The sequence below is a fragment of the Hippichthys cyanospilos genome, chromosome 7 (assembly GCF_059441005.1).
Source record: "Hippichthys cyanospilos isolate Australia breed blue-spotted pipefish chromosome 7, RoL_Hcya_1.0, whole genome shotgun sequence".
Taxonomy (NCBI): Eukaryota; Metazoa; Chordata; class Actinopteri; order Syngnathiformes; family Syngnathidae; genus Hippichthys; species Hippichthys cyanospilos.
The window spans coordinates 12,386,973-12,406,269 of NC_142375.1; the positions used below are offsets into that span (position 1 = coordinate 12,386,973).

General features: G+C 37.8%; 1 protein-coding gene across 1 annotated transcript in view; it reads left to right on the forward strand.

The window, feature by feature from the left end:
• The first annotated feature begins 600 nt into the window (after positions 1 to 600).
• zcchc7 (zinc finger, CCHC domain containing 7) overlaps positions 601 to 19,297 on the forward strand; it is a 43,323-nt gene continuing 24,626 nt past the window's right edge. Inside the window, exons 1-3 of the mRNA XM_088419710.1 lie at positions 601 to 693; positions 2,289 to 2,870; positions 4,649 to 4,862. Coding sequence (XP_088275836.1) covers positions 2,364 to 2,870; positions 4,649 to 4,862 — 721 coding nt within the window. The 5' untranslated portion in view covers positions 601 to 693; positions 2,289 to 2,363. The remainder of the gene's footprint in view (positions 694 to 2,288; positions 2,871 to 4,648; positions 4,863 to 19,297) is intronic.

A 19,297-nucleotide genomic window follows, 5' to 3' on the forward strand; every position in this document is an offset into this window, starting at 1 on the left:
ACAACCACTTAGTTATCCCACTGCCAGGCGTGTGCCATCCCTTGGCTAAAATACTGCAATGATGTCATGGAAGACAACCCCAAAATAGTCAAAATACTGTATAACAGTTAAATATGTAATTACATAAATAATTCATGGCTGGTAGCAAGGGGTCTAAGGACACTGTACACATTTAAAATTGTGAATTATGAAGTATTAAGTATTTAAAAAATAATGCTGTGACACCCATGCCCAAATTATTAAACTTTAGAACTGCATTTATGGAGGTATCCTAGGTGTATTATATTCAGCAAGTCAAGAATATAGAATGTGTAACAATATCTGTTTCATTTCTAGCTCGTCTCGCTGGTGCCCATCCAATACCAGCTGACTTTGTACACCCTGAGCAAATTGCTTGTCAATCCCAAGGCACTCCGAACCCCCTCCCGCCTCACAAAAAAAACATTCAAATACTGTACACTCAATTTTACAACACTCACAAACACTTGTGTATAATTTTATTTACACCTTCCTGTCTGGCCACCTCGTAACTTCCTTGCAATGCGCACTTTTAGCCCGGTCGACTGAAGCGTTCTGGTTGGCCAGCCTCTTCTGCCAACCCGGAAGTCCATCTGCCTGTAGTGTCTCTTCAGCAGAACAGGAGAGTTTACTGTTGTATTAAGTGAGCACAGACACACCGTTTGGGGCTTTAAGGTAAGGTCGTGGCTCTATGTCGTATCGATTAAACAACGCCATCATGACGTAAGACGTCTGCCGACGTTAATATTTTCTCTTTTCAAGTGGTTTTGTGACGGATGTGATTATTGTTTACATACTGCTATGCAGTTTCGAACACGTGCACTCTCACTATTGCCGGGCCTTTTCTCGCTTGATCGGTCGATGTTTTATGAATAAAAGTTCAGGAAATGTAATTTCTCAAACGGTACAATGGTTAAGAGTTTTGCCTAAGATTCTTTTACTCCATAGTAGCTGTATGAAAGCCAACATGCGCTAAAATGCTTCCGCCGGCTAGTTAGCATTTTGCTAACCAAGGCTACTCCACTACATATTACTCCCATTGTGTGCGAATCTTTCAGGATAAGTTGATGGGCATTTTCAGAACGGCTTTGTGTATTCAATATTAAATATATGCCCATACCTATTTTGTTATACAGTAGCAGGAGATGTTATGAAACATCACCATGTCTACTTCTAATGGAGGGCAAATCTACTAGCAGTACATTACTAGCGTTCCGATAACATACCGATCCTATTCTCATGGACGGATCACTTCCTATAAACCATAATTTTGAGAAGTTGTGCTTTATTGAATATACAGATTTTAATCTCCCAATTGTACAAGTTTTTACCAGCCGACTTTCAGTGATCTGCTAAACTTTTACTCGCAGCAGACAGTTTTGCTGAGATTGGCTTAGATTCTTCTTTTCTGTCGTTTTAATCCCTATGGACTACTTGTGACAGCCTAGCGTGGCGTTTCTGCAGCCAGTGGTCATTCTGAGAGGCCAATCATCTCCAGCCATCATGGTGCAGACACGCTGGACTAGACAGGGCAATGGGCCGGTACCATTTCTCAGTCCAGTGTGTCTGCGTGTGCACAGGAGAGAGTGTGCAAATTAACTTCTAACATAATTATTATCCTAGTCATCCAGATTTGTTCTTGGCCATCAATTGACAGCATGAGTGTGCGTGTTTTTTATTTTTTTTAAATTTATTTTTGCTCTGTGGCTATGATTAAAAAAGAAAATAGAAAACCCCCAAAACAAGTTAAAACAAGAGTGTAACTGGACCGTGGTCTCCTCAGCTTGGTTAACAAGCCCACATGGATTTCAGAACCAAGTTTGTACTGTAATTGATGTCAGCTTCTGTACTCTTGTTCCTAAGCGCTCAAGATAAATAGTTTTATAGCAAAGCCACTGAAAATGGTCAACTGTGACTTGGAGGATGTGGATGAACTTGTAAGAACAACACAGTTGAACGAGTCAACTATTTTTTATATTATAGTTCAGAACCTAATTCTTGAATATGAATGGCCATAACGGCTACTGTGAGGAATCAAATGGTGTATTCATCTATGAACATTAATCATATGAACATTTACAAACAATTACCTTTGATGGCAAAGGCAACGTACCAAGATGCCTCATGTCACGTTGCACATCTCAGTTGGTAACCTTCTTAAATGTCACACACAAGTGTAAAAATAAGCTAAATAGTGTTGGTGAAACAAAGATGAATTAAATAATGACAGTTATGAATCGGTATCTATGTTTTCATTTTTGTGTTCATAGTGTGAGAGTCCTGGACTGTGTACATGTTTGCATTTGTGCATCTGAGTGCCTGTGTACGGCGGGTCCCTTGTGGTGATGTACTGCAGTTATCAGGACCGGAAGTCCTTTGAGGATGAGCTTTACCAGGAAGATAGGGAAGAATCTGACTGGTCAGAGGTGACAAGTGAGCTGGAGTTTCACCTCTACAGTCAGCTCCATTACTCTTCCAACACTGTGGATTTGGAGGTGCAAGATGGAGAGAACCAACCTACCCAGGAGATGGATATGGCTGACGACACTGCGGAGATGGCCGTTAATAGTGAACTTGAAGAGTCTGCCAAAAACAGACCGCCATCATTGAAAACCGTCAAGCTTCAGCAACAAAGCAATGTGGGTGAGAAGCAGGTCAAGCAGAAGAAGGGAAAACGTGTACCTAAAGACCGAAGACCAATGCCAGGATTTGATGAAATCATCATCATTGACTCCTCCAGCTCTGAAGTTATAAGCCTCTCTGAAAGTGACTCCTCCTATTCTGATGATGTTGGGGTTTGTACCTTGAAAGGAGGCAGGGCACGAGTGCCGACGTCCACCCCAGCTCAGAAGGTAGATGCTCGGGTGCAATTTTCATTGACCACCAAATTCTTTTCATTCTCTGGTACACGCACAGCTATTTGAGAATTGTGTTGCCTGGTTGGTCCGATATTCACTGTTCCATTATGTTTAAACTATAAAAGTAGATTGTTGAATTAAATCTCCTCCATAAATTTACTGAATGCAGGATGCGATGCAAAAGCATGCGACGAGCAATTATTAGACATCGATTTTTAAATGACAGTGTGAAATAATGGTTAACTTGTCCACTTGTTTAAAGCAGTAGACACGGTTTCAATTTGAACAGAGGCCACTGTGCAAATAAGTACACGCCATACAAATGTAATTGAAAGCATAAATTCCATTGATGGAGATAATATTGTTTATTATTGATTGATACTATCAGAGGCATTAATTTAACATAATTGTAGTTTGCAGTCATGTTGGACTGAAAGGCAGATTTCACAGTTAGAGCTTTCAAAATGTGTTGACTACTCAACAAACGATTGTAAAATTAATTGTCAACTGTTTTAATTATAGAGTAATTAATAGCCATTGTTTAACTCAAAATTGTCCAAATATTCTCATATCAGACTCAGCGATAATTAATCTCAGATTTGTGTTTTCCTTCATGAAAGCCAACTTTATATTTTGTGTTAAAATAATACATTTTGCAAACATCTGCTTTTACTTTGGTAACTTTTGTCTTAAGCAGTAAGTGAATCATTCTAAAAACGTTGGTGAGTACGACATCAATCCCTCTTTTTTAGTATTACTATTTTTTTTTTTAACTAAACAATAGAGCACAAGACAAAAAAAACAAACAAAACACGAGATGAGATCTCACGTGATTGGGCCCACAAGAACAAGATGAGATATTTGCTAAATTTCTAAATAAATTAATGCCAAACATATATTTTCCAATTTTCAAAATCTTTTCTTTTTATTTAGCTGACTGCCATAAAATTAGTGATCCAGTGTGCAAATTTGAATATGAAAGAGAAACCAGGCTCATTTGCAACTTTCCTAACGTGGAATAGTTTAACAAAATGCATATAGCTCCCGTTAACTGCAGTATATGGCCTATATTATATTTCTTCATTTTTGGGTAGTGTTTACAAACTGTCCTTTTACCATCCTTTTCTTAACATCTTTCTTTTCTTGACCGGAAAACCAAAATATCGCCACAGGCGATTTGAAAGTACAGTAAGTGGAGCATTCTGTATTTCTCCAGTCGGGGTGCAGTTATGGTGCCTGGGTATTGATAAAATTAAATATATTTTTTATTTTGCTTGCTGAAAAACATACACAGAAAACCAAATAGCATATTTCCACTTAATTGTGAATCACCAACTTTGATAGTTTTTTGATTATCAACACTTTTGATTATATATACTTTATATGCTGTATATAATGAGAGTTTAGATCATTTTCACTCTACATTTTGATTGAGGTGAACTGATGTAGGAACAACAGAACACACATTTGAGTCAGCTTGGTTTGTTCAAAAGTTTGTTCAATGAATGAACTAACAACTTCAGATTGTCAACATTAAAGCATGCAGTCACTAACTGCTCTTACCAGCTGATGTAAAAAACTTGAGTGCTGTTAGCTAGCAGGCTGCGCTGAATACTGGCAGCAAGCACTGTACAATAAAATGCCAGCACTCTTAAATGTAGTGCATTTTTAACCCAGTAAAATATAGTTACATTGCGTAGGTCTCATATTTATACATTATAAATATACCCATATTTATATATATATATATATATTTATTTTATTTTTTTCAGACACAGCATAAAAAGACAAAGAATATTTCTCCAGTGACTTTGGATTCAAGCAGCTCGGAATCTAATTCAGAGTTGGAATTCAAATGTGATTCAGAGTCATCACTTTCATCTGATTCCGATGTTCTCGAGAACTGGATGATGCTTGGTCAAGGAAAGGAGGATGGAGACCATTTCATTTCGCTCAACCTGGAAAGTAGTGCTGACAGCAATTCAGGTGAGTGTGTGTGTTTGTGTGTGTGTTTTTTTTTTTTTAATGAGTCATCATGGCTAAGTTGTTTCTTTTCACACTCTTTGAATCCGTTTCTGATCATATGCTGTTCAGCTTATTCAGAAAATATGATGCAACCTTCTTCGGCAGGAATGATCAGTAGAAGGCACAATGAATTAACATAATCAATTGATCACTTGTAGTATAATTAGATGCAGGCCGTCATGTGTCCCACCTTTTGTTGCAACAAATACTAGTACAAATGACAATCACTTTCAACGTAATGGGGAAGTAAATGTCAGTGTTTTTAATGTAACACATTAATTTTTAAAAATGTATTCATTTATTTTAGGGCGGGCTCAACATAATTCTCAGATCGAAACTTAAATAAAATATAGCCTGAAAAAAAGTGGCAAGCAGAACTCTTTAATCTGACTCTGCTTCTCATCATTAAACTTAGTGAACTACTGTATGACGTTACTTTGTGCAAGACCGTAAGAACCACTCTAAAGTGCTGTAATTAGATCATGAGCGTAAACAACACTTTTAACCTGTAATAAATGTGTTGAGTTGTATATCCCAATTGTTCAATAGTTTCATTTCACATCCAGACAGACATAAACTTATACTAACAGTTAGAAATTTAGAGAACAGAAAACCTCCATATTGTTTCAAATTATAAAACACCTTCTCTCTTAATATGAAATTTAGTTGCAATTTTGTTATGGACTAGTTGGTAGTAATCTTAATTATGGAATTATTATTGAATTATAGAATTGTGTTTTTTAAAGTAATATAATTTACCCAAACAGATCATTAGTGTGATCAAGAAATCTTTTTTTTTTGTGAATTTTCCTCATTGCCTGTCTCTGTAGGGTCAGTAATGGATTTATTGTGCAGTGATGTTGCCCAACACTTTGCCATAGTAAGTGAAGTATGGTAGTTAGTACCAATTGTGGCTGCGTGGTATGGCCATAAAAAAAAAAAAAAAAAAAAAAAAAAAAATTCTCAAGTCATTTTGGACGATTAATATTTTAATCGATTTTAATTGAATATAGTACCCAAGACACTCTTTTTAAGTTTGGTTTATAATAAATGGTTCAAAATATTCCGCCAACTATGTGTACAGATTTGATTCAGTTTTAACGAAAACGTATTCATGGTGTTAACGTATAATATCTGTTTATAGCTTGCTCAAATGAAACAATTAAGTAGTTAGTAACTGTTGTAAACCTGTCTTGTGAAGCACCCTGCAGCCTGCCCCTTTTACAAACCTTGATTTCACAACTTTTCACATTTTCAAATCTTCAATTTTTAAAATGAAGAATCAGTTTTCATTTATTGCCTAGCACTGGTACCAGAGTGCAATATAACAAAGTAAATGTTTGTCTTATATTCTTATCAGTTCTGTCTAGCTATTAAATTATTTTAACTCTTTTTCTACTAGCCATTATTAGACTGTCCTTTAACCTATTGCTTGAAAAAAATTAAGAAAAAATATAAAAATAGTACCTGGGATTGAACTGGACTCTTTAAAAGGTAAAATTATGTTTTTGGGATTTAAGGAGTCAACTAATTAATTGCAAATGTTTCCATAATTAATTGAATTACATTTTTCAACAACTATTTCCGATTAAGCTTGTAACAGATATTTACATAAATGAAGGCTTGAAATTAACATAACATTCATCTATATTCAAAGACTGTTGGAATAGTTCTCTTTGATTATTTAATACGACTTTTTTCAGTAAAATATAACATTAAACTAAAACTACCAAATATGACCATACCAAGTGTTCAAAGTTAAGTGTTCACAGATAATAGATGTCTATCTTTGACATTCAGTGTAGTTGCAAAGTACAGTGTAGTTGCAAAGTAGCAGAGTTCGGCTTCCACCTCAATGAACAAGAACTGAATTAACAGAATTAATTTGTTGTAATGCTTTATGCGATTTGAATTAATTTGCTGTCCCAATTCTTAGGTTTTACCTTCTTTTATCTTACTGCATACTTGGGTCCAACTATTATTGGTCAATAGTAGTTGTCCTGCCTCAGGTGTGGCTTTGACGCTGCCTTTAATGTTGGAAAATTGCCAGCACAGTGTCATTGCCTTCATTCTTTGTCTGTCCCCGTTATGCAGAAGAGTGACACAGAAATTGTTGCCATTTACAGGCAGGAAAAAAGAGGCTTGGATTTGCATTTGTAGCATTTTTGTTTGCAAATGTGTTAAGAGTTTTGCATTTGCTGCTCTTTCTGATACATTTTTAAGAATGTTTGTGCTCATCATGAATTGATATGTATGTGGAGGGCTTGTGCAAATCTGTTTTTTTATAAAATATTCTACCTCTCATCAGCATGCATGTGCTGTGTACACACACACATAGACATGGACACACACTCGTAACACTAATGCCAAAAACAAATAAAACGGGGAGACAAGAGCATCAAAGGAGAAGGTAAGGGGGGTCGGGAGAGATGGGAGTAATCAAAAAATGAATAAAAATGTTTGGCGCAAATCTCTTCAGATCTCCACATTATCTTAACCTGCAGCCTCAGCAACCCCTCCAAGGCACCCCCTCCACCTTCTTTTCCTCCTCCTTCCTACCTACGGCGCCTCCATCTCATTCTTTTATCCAATTTCCTCACTATTGTCCTCCCTCTCTGTCTTCCCCATTCTCCCTCCCTCTGTCTCTTGCACTGCTTCTTCCTCATTTGAATTTCCCTGGGCTGATGTTTCTGCAAGAGTGCTCCCTGACTTCCGCACCCAGGCGTTGTAATGGAGGGCGCCCATAGTTGGGACTTTCGGCCTGGTTTTGGGGAAAGGAGTGTTTTGGAGCTGCGGGCCTCCCCTCCTTTTTGGCTAGCTTTCTCACTGCCGTCTGGCTCCTCTCTGTGATCTTTGGAGCTTGACCTCGTGTCTGCACATGGGGGCTCATGAGCATGGTGTGAAAGGGGGTCTTAAAAGAGAGTGAGACAGGGTGTTGTATTTTGCCCCCCAAAATTAAATGAAAGTGAAGAAATTTCATGGATGAGCCTCATTTGTCTTGAGCTGATGCATTTGTCACAGAAGAATTGCTCTTTTGGTCATTATATGCTATATTAATCAAGAAATTTAACGGAGGATTCAGGAGGCTAATGTTCCCCCGGTATCGTTTTTTGGGTAACTAAATATTTGCAAAATAATTTAGCCCTTTTTGTAAGCAGCTTATTATTGTGTTAATCCTTGAGATTCTCACTGAGCTGAAGTCCCCCAAGGTGAGCTGAAAGTGTCTGGAGGGAGTTTTCTCATTTGAAAAAAAATCTGTGCTTTGCTATTGTTTTGAGGAGGAAATGTTATGTTTTGATAAAACTGCTTCTTCTGCAATACCGCCTTTGTTCCTTTTGGTGATTTTGTGTGTGTGTCCATGTGTGGATGTCACCTATTCTCCTCAAAGAGGATGCATGTTGGTGTGGCCATACAAAATCTAATTAATGTCAACCATACCAAAGATGGTTTTATCAGATTACATCTTTGTTTTCTTGTATATCACCTTCTTTTCAAAGCAGAGACACGTTAATTGAAATCATTTAAATACTTTTTTTTTTTTTTTTTTTTTGAAGCTGTCCAAATGCTGGGAATGCCAACTTCTCAGCGGTTAATATTATCCAACATGTGCAGTCCTTCATGAAAGCGGGCTGATTATCTTTGTCGTAAATAAGCCTCTGCATTTATTTTGGTAACAAAACTGGTAAATATTTTTGCATTACGGTATTTACATTATAGTTACTATCACAAACTGATTGCAGTATTACTTTCAGCATTTGCGTCTACACACACGCTTACATTGCCTTTTAGTCACCCCCTCACCCCTAAAACCGCAGCAGTCCCATAAGTACCGTAATTTCGCGATTTTCAGTAATTTTCGCAATTACACACGCCGCGTGTTTTAAAAGCCCTGATCAATATAGCCACCAAAGTCAGGGGTAGACTTATACTCACAAGGGTTGACTTATACTGTAAGTGAGGTTGACTTGTACTTGGAGAAATACGGTATGTAATTTTATATCCGTCACCTGTCTATCGCGATATCAGGGCTGTATTCAAGACCATCTTTATTGAGTCCAAGTCAAGCTTAAGTCACAAAGGTATGAGTGAGAGTCAAGTCAGTCACCAATTTCTGAGTCCAATTGTAGTTTGAGTTTTCAAGATCAGAATCCAAGCTCATGTCCAGATTAAATCAAGAGTAAACCTTAAGGGGAAAGTGTGTAAGATTTCGACCGTTTTTCATTACAGACGCATCCGGAGAAATGCCACCCCCATGTAATATAATTTAATGATAACTAGACCTACGATTGTATTTAAAACATACTGTTGATCATTAAGAACACATTTATTTGCAAGTTTTTGAAAATTTACAATCATCTAACTTACTCCTTTTTAATAAAAGCGGTCAAAATCTTACACACTGTCCCTTTAAAGGGCCAGTTTTGTGCTCCCCCCACACACACACACACACTTAAGTGTAGGTATGTATGTGATTATAACATATATCCTTATACCTTTCACGCAATAATGATTCAATTTCTTATGAAATATTCAATATTTTGGTGGCTATATTCCGAACCCAAAAGTTTGGGCCTTGCTTCCTCAAACCAGGCCTCTCACTGTGTGACTGCCAACCCTTAAGAGAAAGGCGGGTATGTGTTTAGAATGTATGGGTATTACGGGGCAGGACTCAGTGAGTAAAATACTTATGTAAAGACCCTGTCGTTTTCTCTAATCGGGAGGTGCTGGTACTGAGAGCGCAGGAATGGGCATCAATGCTCAGACATATGTGAATTGTGGAAAACACCATTTTGAAGGTTTTTTTAAATTGTGAATTTTAATGATGTGGCCCCTTTATGAGAAAATAATACGATTTTCACAAACACAAAAAAAAACATAGTTATGTTTCTTTGTTTTATAAGACATTGTGGCTAACACCAGTTCTCAACCATATGTTCTGAAATTTTATAAGCCCACTGTATCTGGCATGACTGAAAGAAAATGAATGATTGCATGGTTGGTTAAATGATTAAAAAATAACTTTGCCACTCTAATGGCTGAATCTGAAATGAGTCTGAGTCAAGTCCAAGGAATGATTGCCATCAAATGAGTGCCCAGCCCTACTTATTTAAAAAAAAAAAAAAAAAAATCATGATTTTCAAATAGCCAGTGGCTCTGGATCACATGTCTACAGACATCACACATTTGTATGGATAATTTTTACTCCTTTGACGAGACATTATAGAAGTTATCATTCAATGGACCGCCACTGTTTAAAAGCTTTATCCCATACACTTACAGAGAGGCAATTTTAGTGATTCCAACTAACTTTGGAATTGAAAGTGTGGTGTATGCCGATCATTGTGTCCTTCAATTGTTATGCTATTTTTTTTGCCAATATTTCATTTGTGTGTTCGTGTAACAGGTATGCACAGTGTGCCTAATAGTATTTGTATTCCCCTAACCTCTTTTCTGCATGCCTGTCAAATCACATTCACTTAACTTAGCCTTCCCCTCCAACCTCACCTTCTATAAAAAGTGAGTGAAATAAGTGAGTAAAAGTGGGAAGAGCGAGGCCAATCTGCATCCAAAGCGAACAAAACTGGACCTCCCCAAAATCCGGCTTGTATCCGAAGAGGTGTGCATGTCTTGAATGAGTTTGGGGCAAAGGAGGGGAGTGTGCTGAAGCTAAACTTTGAATAAGTGGTTAAACTCAATCCCTCAGTGGTCACAACCTCGTCTCCCTTTGCCTTGCCAGTTGTGGTAAGTTGAGGCTTTGTGTTTGTGTGTTTGTGTGGGTGTGCGCGCATATGTGTGTGTGTGTGTAAGTATATATATATATATATATATATATATATATATATATATATATATATATATATATATATCCGGGATGCGATTTTTGTTCCTTTGCCACAATCTACTATTCAACTCCTTTGTGGGCCTGTTTAACGTTTGGAACTTTTGGAGTCGTGAGTCGCATGCCAGGTTACAGTGCAAATACAGACGCAAGGGGTACACTGCGTTTGTTGCTGCAGTTCTGAAACCCTGTGATTATGTTTTGGGCATTTGTATTCTAAAATGAGATTACAGTAACTCGTAACTGGCAGTGTAAAAAATTGTGTGTGAGTGTGCGCATGTGGGTGGGTGGGCAGGCATGCACTGCGGAAGGGAGGCATGGATAGGATCAGTGCTTATCTTGGCTGCCCAGTGCCACACGAGGTGTAACGCCACACCCACACTACCACACAATGTGTTTGAACAGACACACACACGTGAGCACACGCACTTCGAAAATGCTGTGCCACTTTGATTTATTTTTATTTTCCATTTTTTACAGCACATATGCAAATCAGAATAATGTATCTTATATAATCAAATACATATTTATATATTGGAATGTTAACTTATGGGCAAGTCATTTCTAAGTACAAAAAGGCATTTTTATAATTGTGCTGGGCTACAGCTATGCTTTTTATGCAGAATCCAGTTTTCAGCAAAATTCTAATTTTCAAAATTGCTCCAGATTGTACACTATGGTGAACTGATTTATGAATATTTAATTCGATTCAGAACCAGTGTAAATATTGTCTTGCATGCACTATTTTTCATTTTTATGCAGTTAATGTTGCTGTTCTCTCCCACTGAAGAAAATAATCTGTACAACAGTTAAGGTTTTGATGTGAATTTTTTTCGTTTATCTCTGTGCTTTAGTTGTCCAGTGAAGCAGACATTGCTGTCTGAATAAATTTCAGACAATTTTCTGAAAATATGCTTTTTAGTTGCTGTTGTATTTGGAAGTGCAGAATAAAGTTGGGGCCACTGCTTTTGAACACTGTTTTTTTCCGCCTGAGGCTTTTCTTTTGCATTTTATGGTTGCTTGCGTGAACCTTCTACAATAATCTTAAGCATCAAGCCACATATTAATTTGTGTAAAAACTGAATTTTCACGTAGTCAGCCAGTCGTGATTTATCAAATTCACTGAAAATAAAGTTATGAATGAATTCCCTATCGATGCAAAAATGACCTTAAAATATATAGATTTTTTTTTTCTGTATTGTACACATCTTGTATTTTTATATGTTTATGATTTCTGGAATTTATGGTCATTAGTTCGTCAACATGTAGATGAAGTTATCTTTTTTCAAAGCAATGTTCGTCAAATAATATATGAAAATGTGTGTGTGTTTTTTTTCTTTTTTTTTTGGGTAGCGTAAAAATAACCAGTGTCATCTGCAGCTGTGTTTGCAGGTGCTCATTTGTATTATGCGGCTTTTTGTTCTTTACTATAAAGAGCAGCATCTTAATGTAAATGAAAATATTGAAAAGTGCACGCCAGCTGTCTAAAAACATCTTCTAATTCATGTGCACGGATATATTGTGGTAATTGTTGTGAATTAGTTTATGTGGAACATCAACTGGCACTCTTAAACGCTTTTGGCACATTTGTTCTCAAGGAAATACTGTAGCGAAAATGACGTGAGTTTGTGTCCCGCTCAGCACGCCTGAGCTGGGCCCAATAAGCGTGCCCTTGTCAATTGCAACAAATTTTTTCCGTCACTAAATGTTTAGTAAGGCGTAGGTATACATTTTAAAGATGCTGGAAGCCCCCCCCCCCCCCCCCCCCTCCCCCTCACAGTTTAGTTTTTATAATATATATTTAATCATCTTTTACTTTAGCAGAATATCCTACTGAGATTTTTTAAAGCAATCTCTCAGTGGACATTATCCCCGAAATCTGATGGATAATAGAGTCATATGAACACCCATGCAGAAACATACATTAAAGGTAAAATAAAGTTAAAAACCATAATGTCTTATGTTCCACATTTTAAGTATCCAAAAATGGAATACAAATTACATATACTGCATGATAGTAATGTCATGAATCTGGGATTAAGGAATATCAATAACAATACACATCATTTTGTGGTCTTTTTGGCCTGCTTTGATTCGAATTATAAATGTCAGTTACAATTACTAATAATAAATATGATAATTATTAAAAAAAAAATCTTTACTTTCATTTTGACCAGAGAACGTTTTCTGCATTGTGCGTCTTTGATAGTGCTGCCAGCAGGAGTCGTCATGAGGGCTTTATTATGGAGTAGCCCTAGGTGGTGTTATATTTTAGGGGCGGGGTTGTGGTGTTAAAGCCGAAGGGCTTTAGAGGTTTTATGTATTAATATTAATGTGTGTGTGTGTGCGCGCGGGTGTGTTTCAAACAAGGACAGGAAGTTGAGGGCTGGGCTGGGCTGGGCTGGGCGGTGAGCAGTCATGGATCCCTTCATTTACCCAAATTTCAGTGTGACCACCTGCAAAGCGGAAGTGTTTAGTTGAAATCAGAAGTTCAGAAGCACAAAAATATTATTGGTGGACGTGCTTCCTGTTTGTTTGTTTGTTTGTTTTTTTAAATGATAATGTCCCATTTGTGTGCCTGAACGTGTATTGGATTTATGGCAGTGATTTAGCCCACCTTTGCACACGCGTTTCTGTGTTGAAATGTTCTCTCTAGAGGCTCCTCGCCTTGTGCATGTTGGCCATTCCAAGACTTCTCCTGGTGTCTCTTAATTAAGGGCCTCGCTAGGCACCGACCAGCTGGGCCCGCTCTGGATTAACTGGCACTGACCTTAATTGCAGTGTTGCGTTTCCTCGTCTATCTTGGCCTCTTGGTTGAGAGTTTTTATTTCTCGGCTGTAGTTTACTTTGGTATTCGGCATGCTGTTAGTGGTTGTAGATGCTAGATCTACTTGCCTATGGTAAAAGTTAGTGAGCACCGGTGACTATGTTCTGCTTTCATAACTGATGTGCAAAAGAGATTAGTTTGAACAATGCTGAAAATGCACTTTTGGAAATGAGGTATACAAACACAGCATAAAAATGAAGGAAAAAAAACAAAGTGGCCTAGACAAAAATGAGAATGGGCACCCTCTAGGCACCATTTGGGAGTTTTCATTTTTTTTTTTTTTTAATAAAGTACACAGTTTTCGTACCACTGTTTCAAATGATTGTAGCTTGAAATGGTTAATGGGATACTGTAAAAGTTGCTTCGTGCAATTTAGCTTTTTCGTGTTTTAATTTAAAGAGGATGTGAAGTCAAAAATCTACCCGTTTTTATCCATTTTAGGGGTGGCCAATCTGCCACTTGCTGTCAGTTGAAGACGACGTCACAGCATCTAAAGGCTTGGATAACCATTCAAAGCTTAGCTCACGAAATTCACACGAGCAAACTCAGAAAACAGGTGAACCGTGATTGGTTGTCACCTGAGCGCTGAGCAGCCTTTTTTCATCTTTTTATTACGAACTTTTAAGGATTGCACAGTAAATTTCATTGTACAATGACAATAAAGAAAATTAAATTCAGTGCAATAATAGTTCTGAGAAATCCTTGTGTCCTGCACAGACCTGAAACAGCCTAAACAGTTTATGTAGAGCTGATTTGGCAGGCTAAAAAGATAGTTTTGTTTCATCTGTCCAAATGAGAGACAGATTGTTAGACAAATGGGTGAAGAAAGTCATCAAGTTTGTCAAACTAAAGATTCCCACTTAATTTTGGAGCATAAGTGGAGCTCCACTGGCACAACTCTTTTTGAACACTGTACTATCAAATTCAGGTCTTTGCTTGTGCACGTTTTCCCACATGCACATCCGCCACTGCATTAAAACACCAAGGCTGCCCGTTTATCCCAGGGATTATAGTTAAATGAAATGCTGAGATCGTGGAGGCTAGCGGCTGATAAAGCCAAAGTCAGCGTGGGGGAAAAAAAATTAATTATAGCGGATAAAATCAGAGCCAAGGAGATAGTTACCTGTTCGTTTGGAGGTTTAGTTATTGATATTTCTGAACAGGCTGTCTGACAAACACACACATGCTTGATTGCTGTTTCACAGGACTTAGTGTGTATATGCAGGGCTTTTCACACCTTTGGTTTTGGTGATAGAAAACACACATTGGCTTTACGGCTTACGCAGTCTTTGCACTCTTTTATTTAAGTTCTTCTGTTGGACCAAGTGCAGTGTCCTTACCTTAAGCCAGTTTTTCTCAAATAGTGGGGCGGGTCCCCCTGGGGGTGGATACAAGGCTATGCCAGGGGTGGTGCGGATGACCCCAGGGAAAATGATTTGTTTTTCCAAAGTGAAGTGTAATTGTGATAAAATAAGGACTGGCATCTTTTTTTTAGGCACTTTCATGCTTTTGGGAACTTTTCTGCTTCGACAAATGTTTAACCAGTATAAATGTTGCAAAAAAAGTACAGGTAGTAAAAATTTAAAAGGTGATGTAACACATATCACTGTCCCCAATTTTGTGGAACATGTTGCAGGCATTAAGGTAAAAACAAGTGGGAAAAAAAACCCAATGATCTTTTATCCTTTTGAAAGTTAAATATATATTGCCTATGTAGTGTATTCGATTGAATATAGGTTAAATGTGATTTGAAACTAATTTTATATACTGTATGTATTTTTTTTACATTTTACACAGTAAAATCTATCTTTAGTAGAATTTGTACTTTTACATTCTTGCCCACTAATTAGGGAAGGATGTTGTCCAGCAATGTTCCTGTCTGGTCATAGTTAACTGTTAGGTGTGAAAAAATAACTACATTTTGTTCTACTAAGTCTTAATGGTTGGACAGCATTTGTCAGGTTACTAGATCTTTGGCCTTGTGGCACAGACTGATCTATATTAATTGTGTTAGAGTGTCTTGAGACATTTTCTTTTCATATATTGTATTATATTATATTGTATTAGCCCTTTGTGTCACAGGACCACGAAAGAAAAGGCACAAGAAAGCATGAGAAAGGCCAGAGTCTGAAATGGATGGTTTGATTGAGGAAAAGTCAAAGGACTGGCCAAACTATTTATATGTATATGCATAAATGTATATGTAATATATGTTTGTGTATTATACATATGTAAAGTGTGTAATAATGCAGTATGTTGCCTGAGGCCACTGAGCACCACCGGTATTAGCAGACAAGGGATGAACTCTAAGGTATGGTAAAGAAAAGGCCTGTTGTTTATTTAAATATGGCAATTCAATTTAGCATCCCCGCAGGGGGGATGGGATTTCGGCAGTTACCAAGAAGAGGCGGGTGACAGTACGGAGCGTGCATGGTGGAGGAGGTTAGAAGTCTGTACGGCATGGTTTTATTAATCAGCTTGTTCATATTTTTTAGCATATACATCAACCTGTGTTTTGATTTTAGTATTTTTATTTATTCAACTGATTTTCATAGTAAATAATGCTACTATGCTAATGCATTGCATTTGCAATTAAAAAGGGGTTATTGTGTTACTACCTTGTTTGGCACGCTTGGACTGAGTGTTATATGAGAAACCTTAGTTCTTTTATTCAATCCAAATTTAAATAGGCTCATCTTGCTTTTTTTTAAATCATCTGTCAGAAAAGGAAGAGGATGGATTAAGCGGTGGGTATCAAATTAAAAAACACTAAAGTAAGACCCCCTGCTCCTTTCCTGACAGCCTCCCTTTCAAGACTGCACTTCATTTTATAAACACACTTAAGTGTAGATTTGACAGGAAGTTGTTGTTTGAAGTTCATTTGTAAGTCACTTATTCAGCTTTTTAGGTGTCAATAACTATGATTTTTTCCAGTTAAACCATCTGAAAGTGAGAGGAAATGAAACACATTTTAAATATGCAGATGTTACAATTACAGACAGTGCCAAAGAATATGATGAAAATGATGCCGCTTTATTGTTTAGTTTGCTGGTTAAGTGTTCACCAATTACTTCAACAGGGCAAGTCATTGCCCTGCATGATAAGTTTTTTTTCTTCATATTTGTTCTTGCTCTCAGGACATAAAATACTTGGTCTCTACCTTGCACTCTTTAAGAAACTCCTCTTCGAGGAAAGTCTTGCTGGCTCTTGCTAGTTTGAATGGCAGCAAATAAGTTGTCTTTGTGTTTGCCTCTTGGATGGTAGTTGTTCGAATAAAGGTGTTCTGCTAAGCCTGGACGCTAGCTACCAACCTGTCAGTGGTAGCTGTACATTCTTGTGTTGAATAGTTGCTGGCGTAATTAGGCGTCTTAGTGGACAAGTGACGGCTGCTATTATATTCTTATATATATATATATATATATATTATGCATCCATTCTTTCTTAAACACGTGGCACTCACTGGCAACTTTTTTTTCTTTGACATTGCCGCAGATGTGTTCTGATCTGACCAGTAGAAGAGTGGTAATTGAAAATGGCTCACTCGTGCTCTCTCTCGCTGTCTTCTCATCCTTCGAGGCTCTGCAAAATGATGTCATTGCGCCCACAGTAATATTTGGTGGAATGTCTGTTAAAACAGGTCCAAATGAAATGAATGGAATCATTCAAAACAAACCTTAATTCTGTGCCATGATAGGCAGGCCGGATTAAAAAGACAAATGGGCCATAGCCAGCCCGCAGGTCGGAGTTTGCCCATCGCTGAGTTACCCGTTAGAGGGCTAACAGGAAGTTATGGACATTGTTGTAGTTAACGTGCGACTCAACTCTAAGGATAACTCATGGAATATTGTTTAAACTTCATCCGTGACTTTAAAGACACTATTACATGGAGAACGTGCGACTCAACTCTAAGGATAACTCATGGAATATTGTTAAAACTTCATCAGTGACTTAAAAGACACTATTACATGGATGATGTATATTTAACATTTTGTGTGTGTGAAATAAATGGCAGTTATTCTTTGCTCACCTTAAATTGTAATTGTTTGGGCACTAATGCTAATCACGATTACTAACCGTTTAGACAGATTTTCTATGTTTCATAATTTATACTTGTAGAAGATAATTTGCAATGAGTATTTATATCTACCAATGTCAGCCTAAGTAAATTAAAAACTAAACGAAGAAAATACTTTAAGGGGGTCCAGTACTTGATTGTTGTATGGAGTAATTGATTTAAAAAAGATTCAATAGTGACAGCCCTACTATACTGCATTTGGGGCTGAATAAACCGAATAAAGGGCTGCAGATATTCTTTAGTAGTGCATTGATAGATATGCGGAACTCAATTGTTTGAGTGTGCGCCAGCATCTGTAATTCTTCTGTGATGGCCCACTACATTTGACAAGCGCTATGTCGCCTAGTGTGTGGCAGACCTAAAGCAAGGTATAGATTTATGAGAGGTCTTGCTTATTTTTTATTGATCTCTAACTGACAGCTAAGTGATAGGGAGAATTTGGAAAGGATACAAAACACCAAGCTGGTTTCTGAACACCATTTTTGTATTTCAAGCCTTAAGTCCCATACTACCATATTCTGTTGGTGGTGCAGTGACACAATCTGAAGATACTGCAGATTCCTGCAAGACACGACAAGTATTTGAATGAAGCAATAAAGGACTGCATTAGCAGCCCCGCTTCTAATCCTCTATTGTTCTGCTGTCCCCCGTCTCTACAGAGGGGCCGCTCTAATTAAAGACTAATAATTGTATTGTTTTAGAAAGTCTTAAGAGACACAGCTTTCTTTTTCTTCAGTCATTCTCTATCCATCAAAGGCTATCTCACTGGACTTCCTGGTGCATGCATTTGTTTTGCACGTGTGTGTATTGTGTAAATTAAAACTTTAAAGCACCATTATTTAATTATCCCTGAGGCAGTGGATTTGGAGGACTAAATGGGAGCTTGGTATGCGCATGTTTGTGTGTGTGTGTTGTTTGCGCAAACAAATATATGTGCTGTCCAGGATTATTTCAGTTTTTCCATTTGCCCCATCGCTTATGAATATGTGTGTGCGTGTACAATATTGTGTGACTTCCTTTAGCCATCCCTGCCCTCCTACTCCTCGGCCCACCTCACGCACACACTAATGCGCACGCCCACACACACACACACACACACACACATACAGACTGTACTGCCAGCAGATAAAAAGGCATTATGGTAAATTCCACTTAATGACAAATTTTTTAATTTGAGGAACAGGGCCCAGTGAATGGAGCTTAATTACCGGGGCCAAAGATCCTTGGAAAATAACCCCCTTGACGTCCCCAACCGGCCCCCATAATGGAGCGCTCTACAAAATGCCTCTGATTAACCGCTGCCGTTTATCTCCCATCCCGCACCCCTTCTCGCTCTGTATAATAACAAAAATAACAATCATGAAAATTCTCTCTGCCTTCCAGCCCCCCATTACTCCCACTTCCCAAACCCACTCGCGCTCCTTCCCACCCTCTCGGCCTCCGCCTGCTCACTCCCGCAGGAGGAAATTCATCAAAATGAAATTGAGGTTGCAACTCACTGGTTTTATTAAAATCTATTTACCCCTCACGGACATTGTGTGCCGCCGTATTTGTGTTCTTTGCTGCAAAAGACAACAAGGAAGGCCTGGAATGTTATATTTTCTGCCATTTGCACACCCACACATTCTATATGTGTGGATATTATATACACGTGC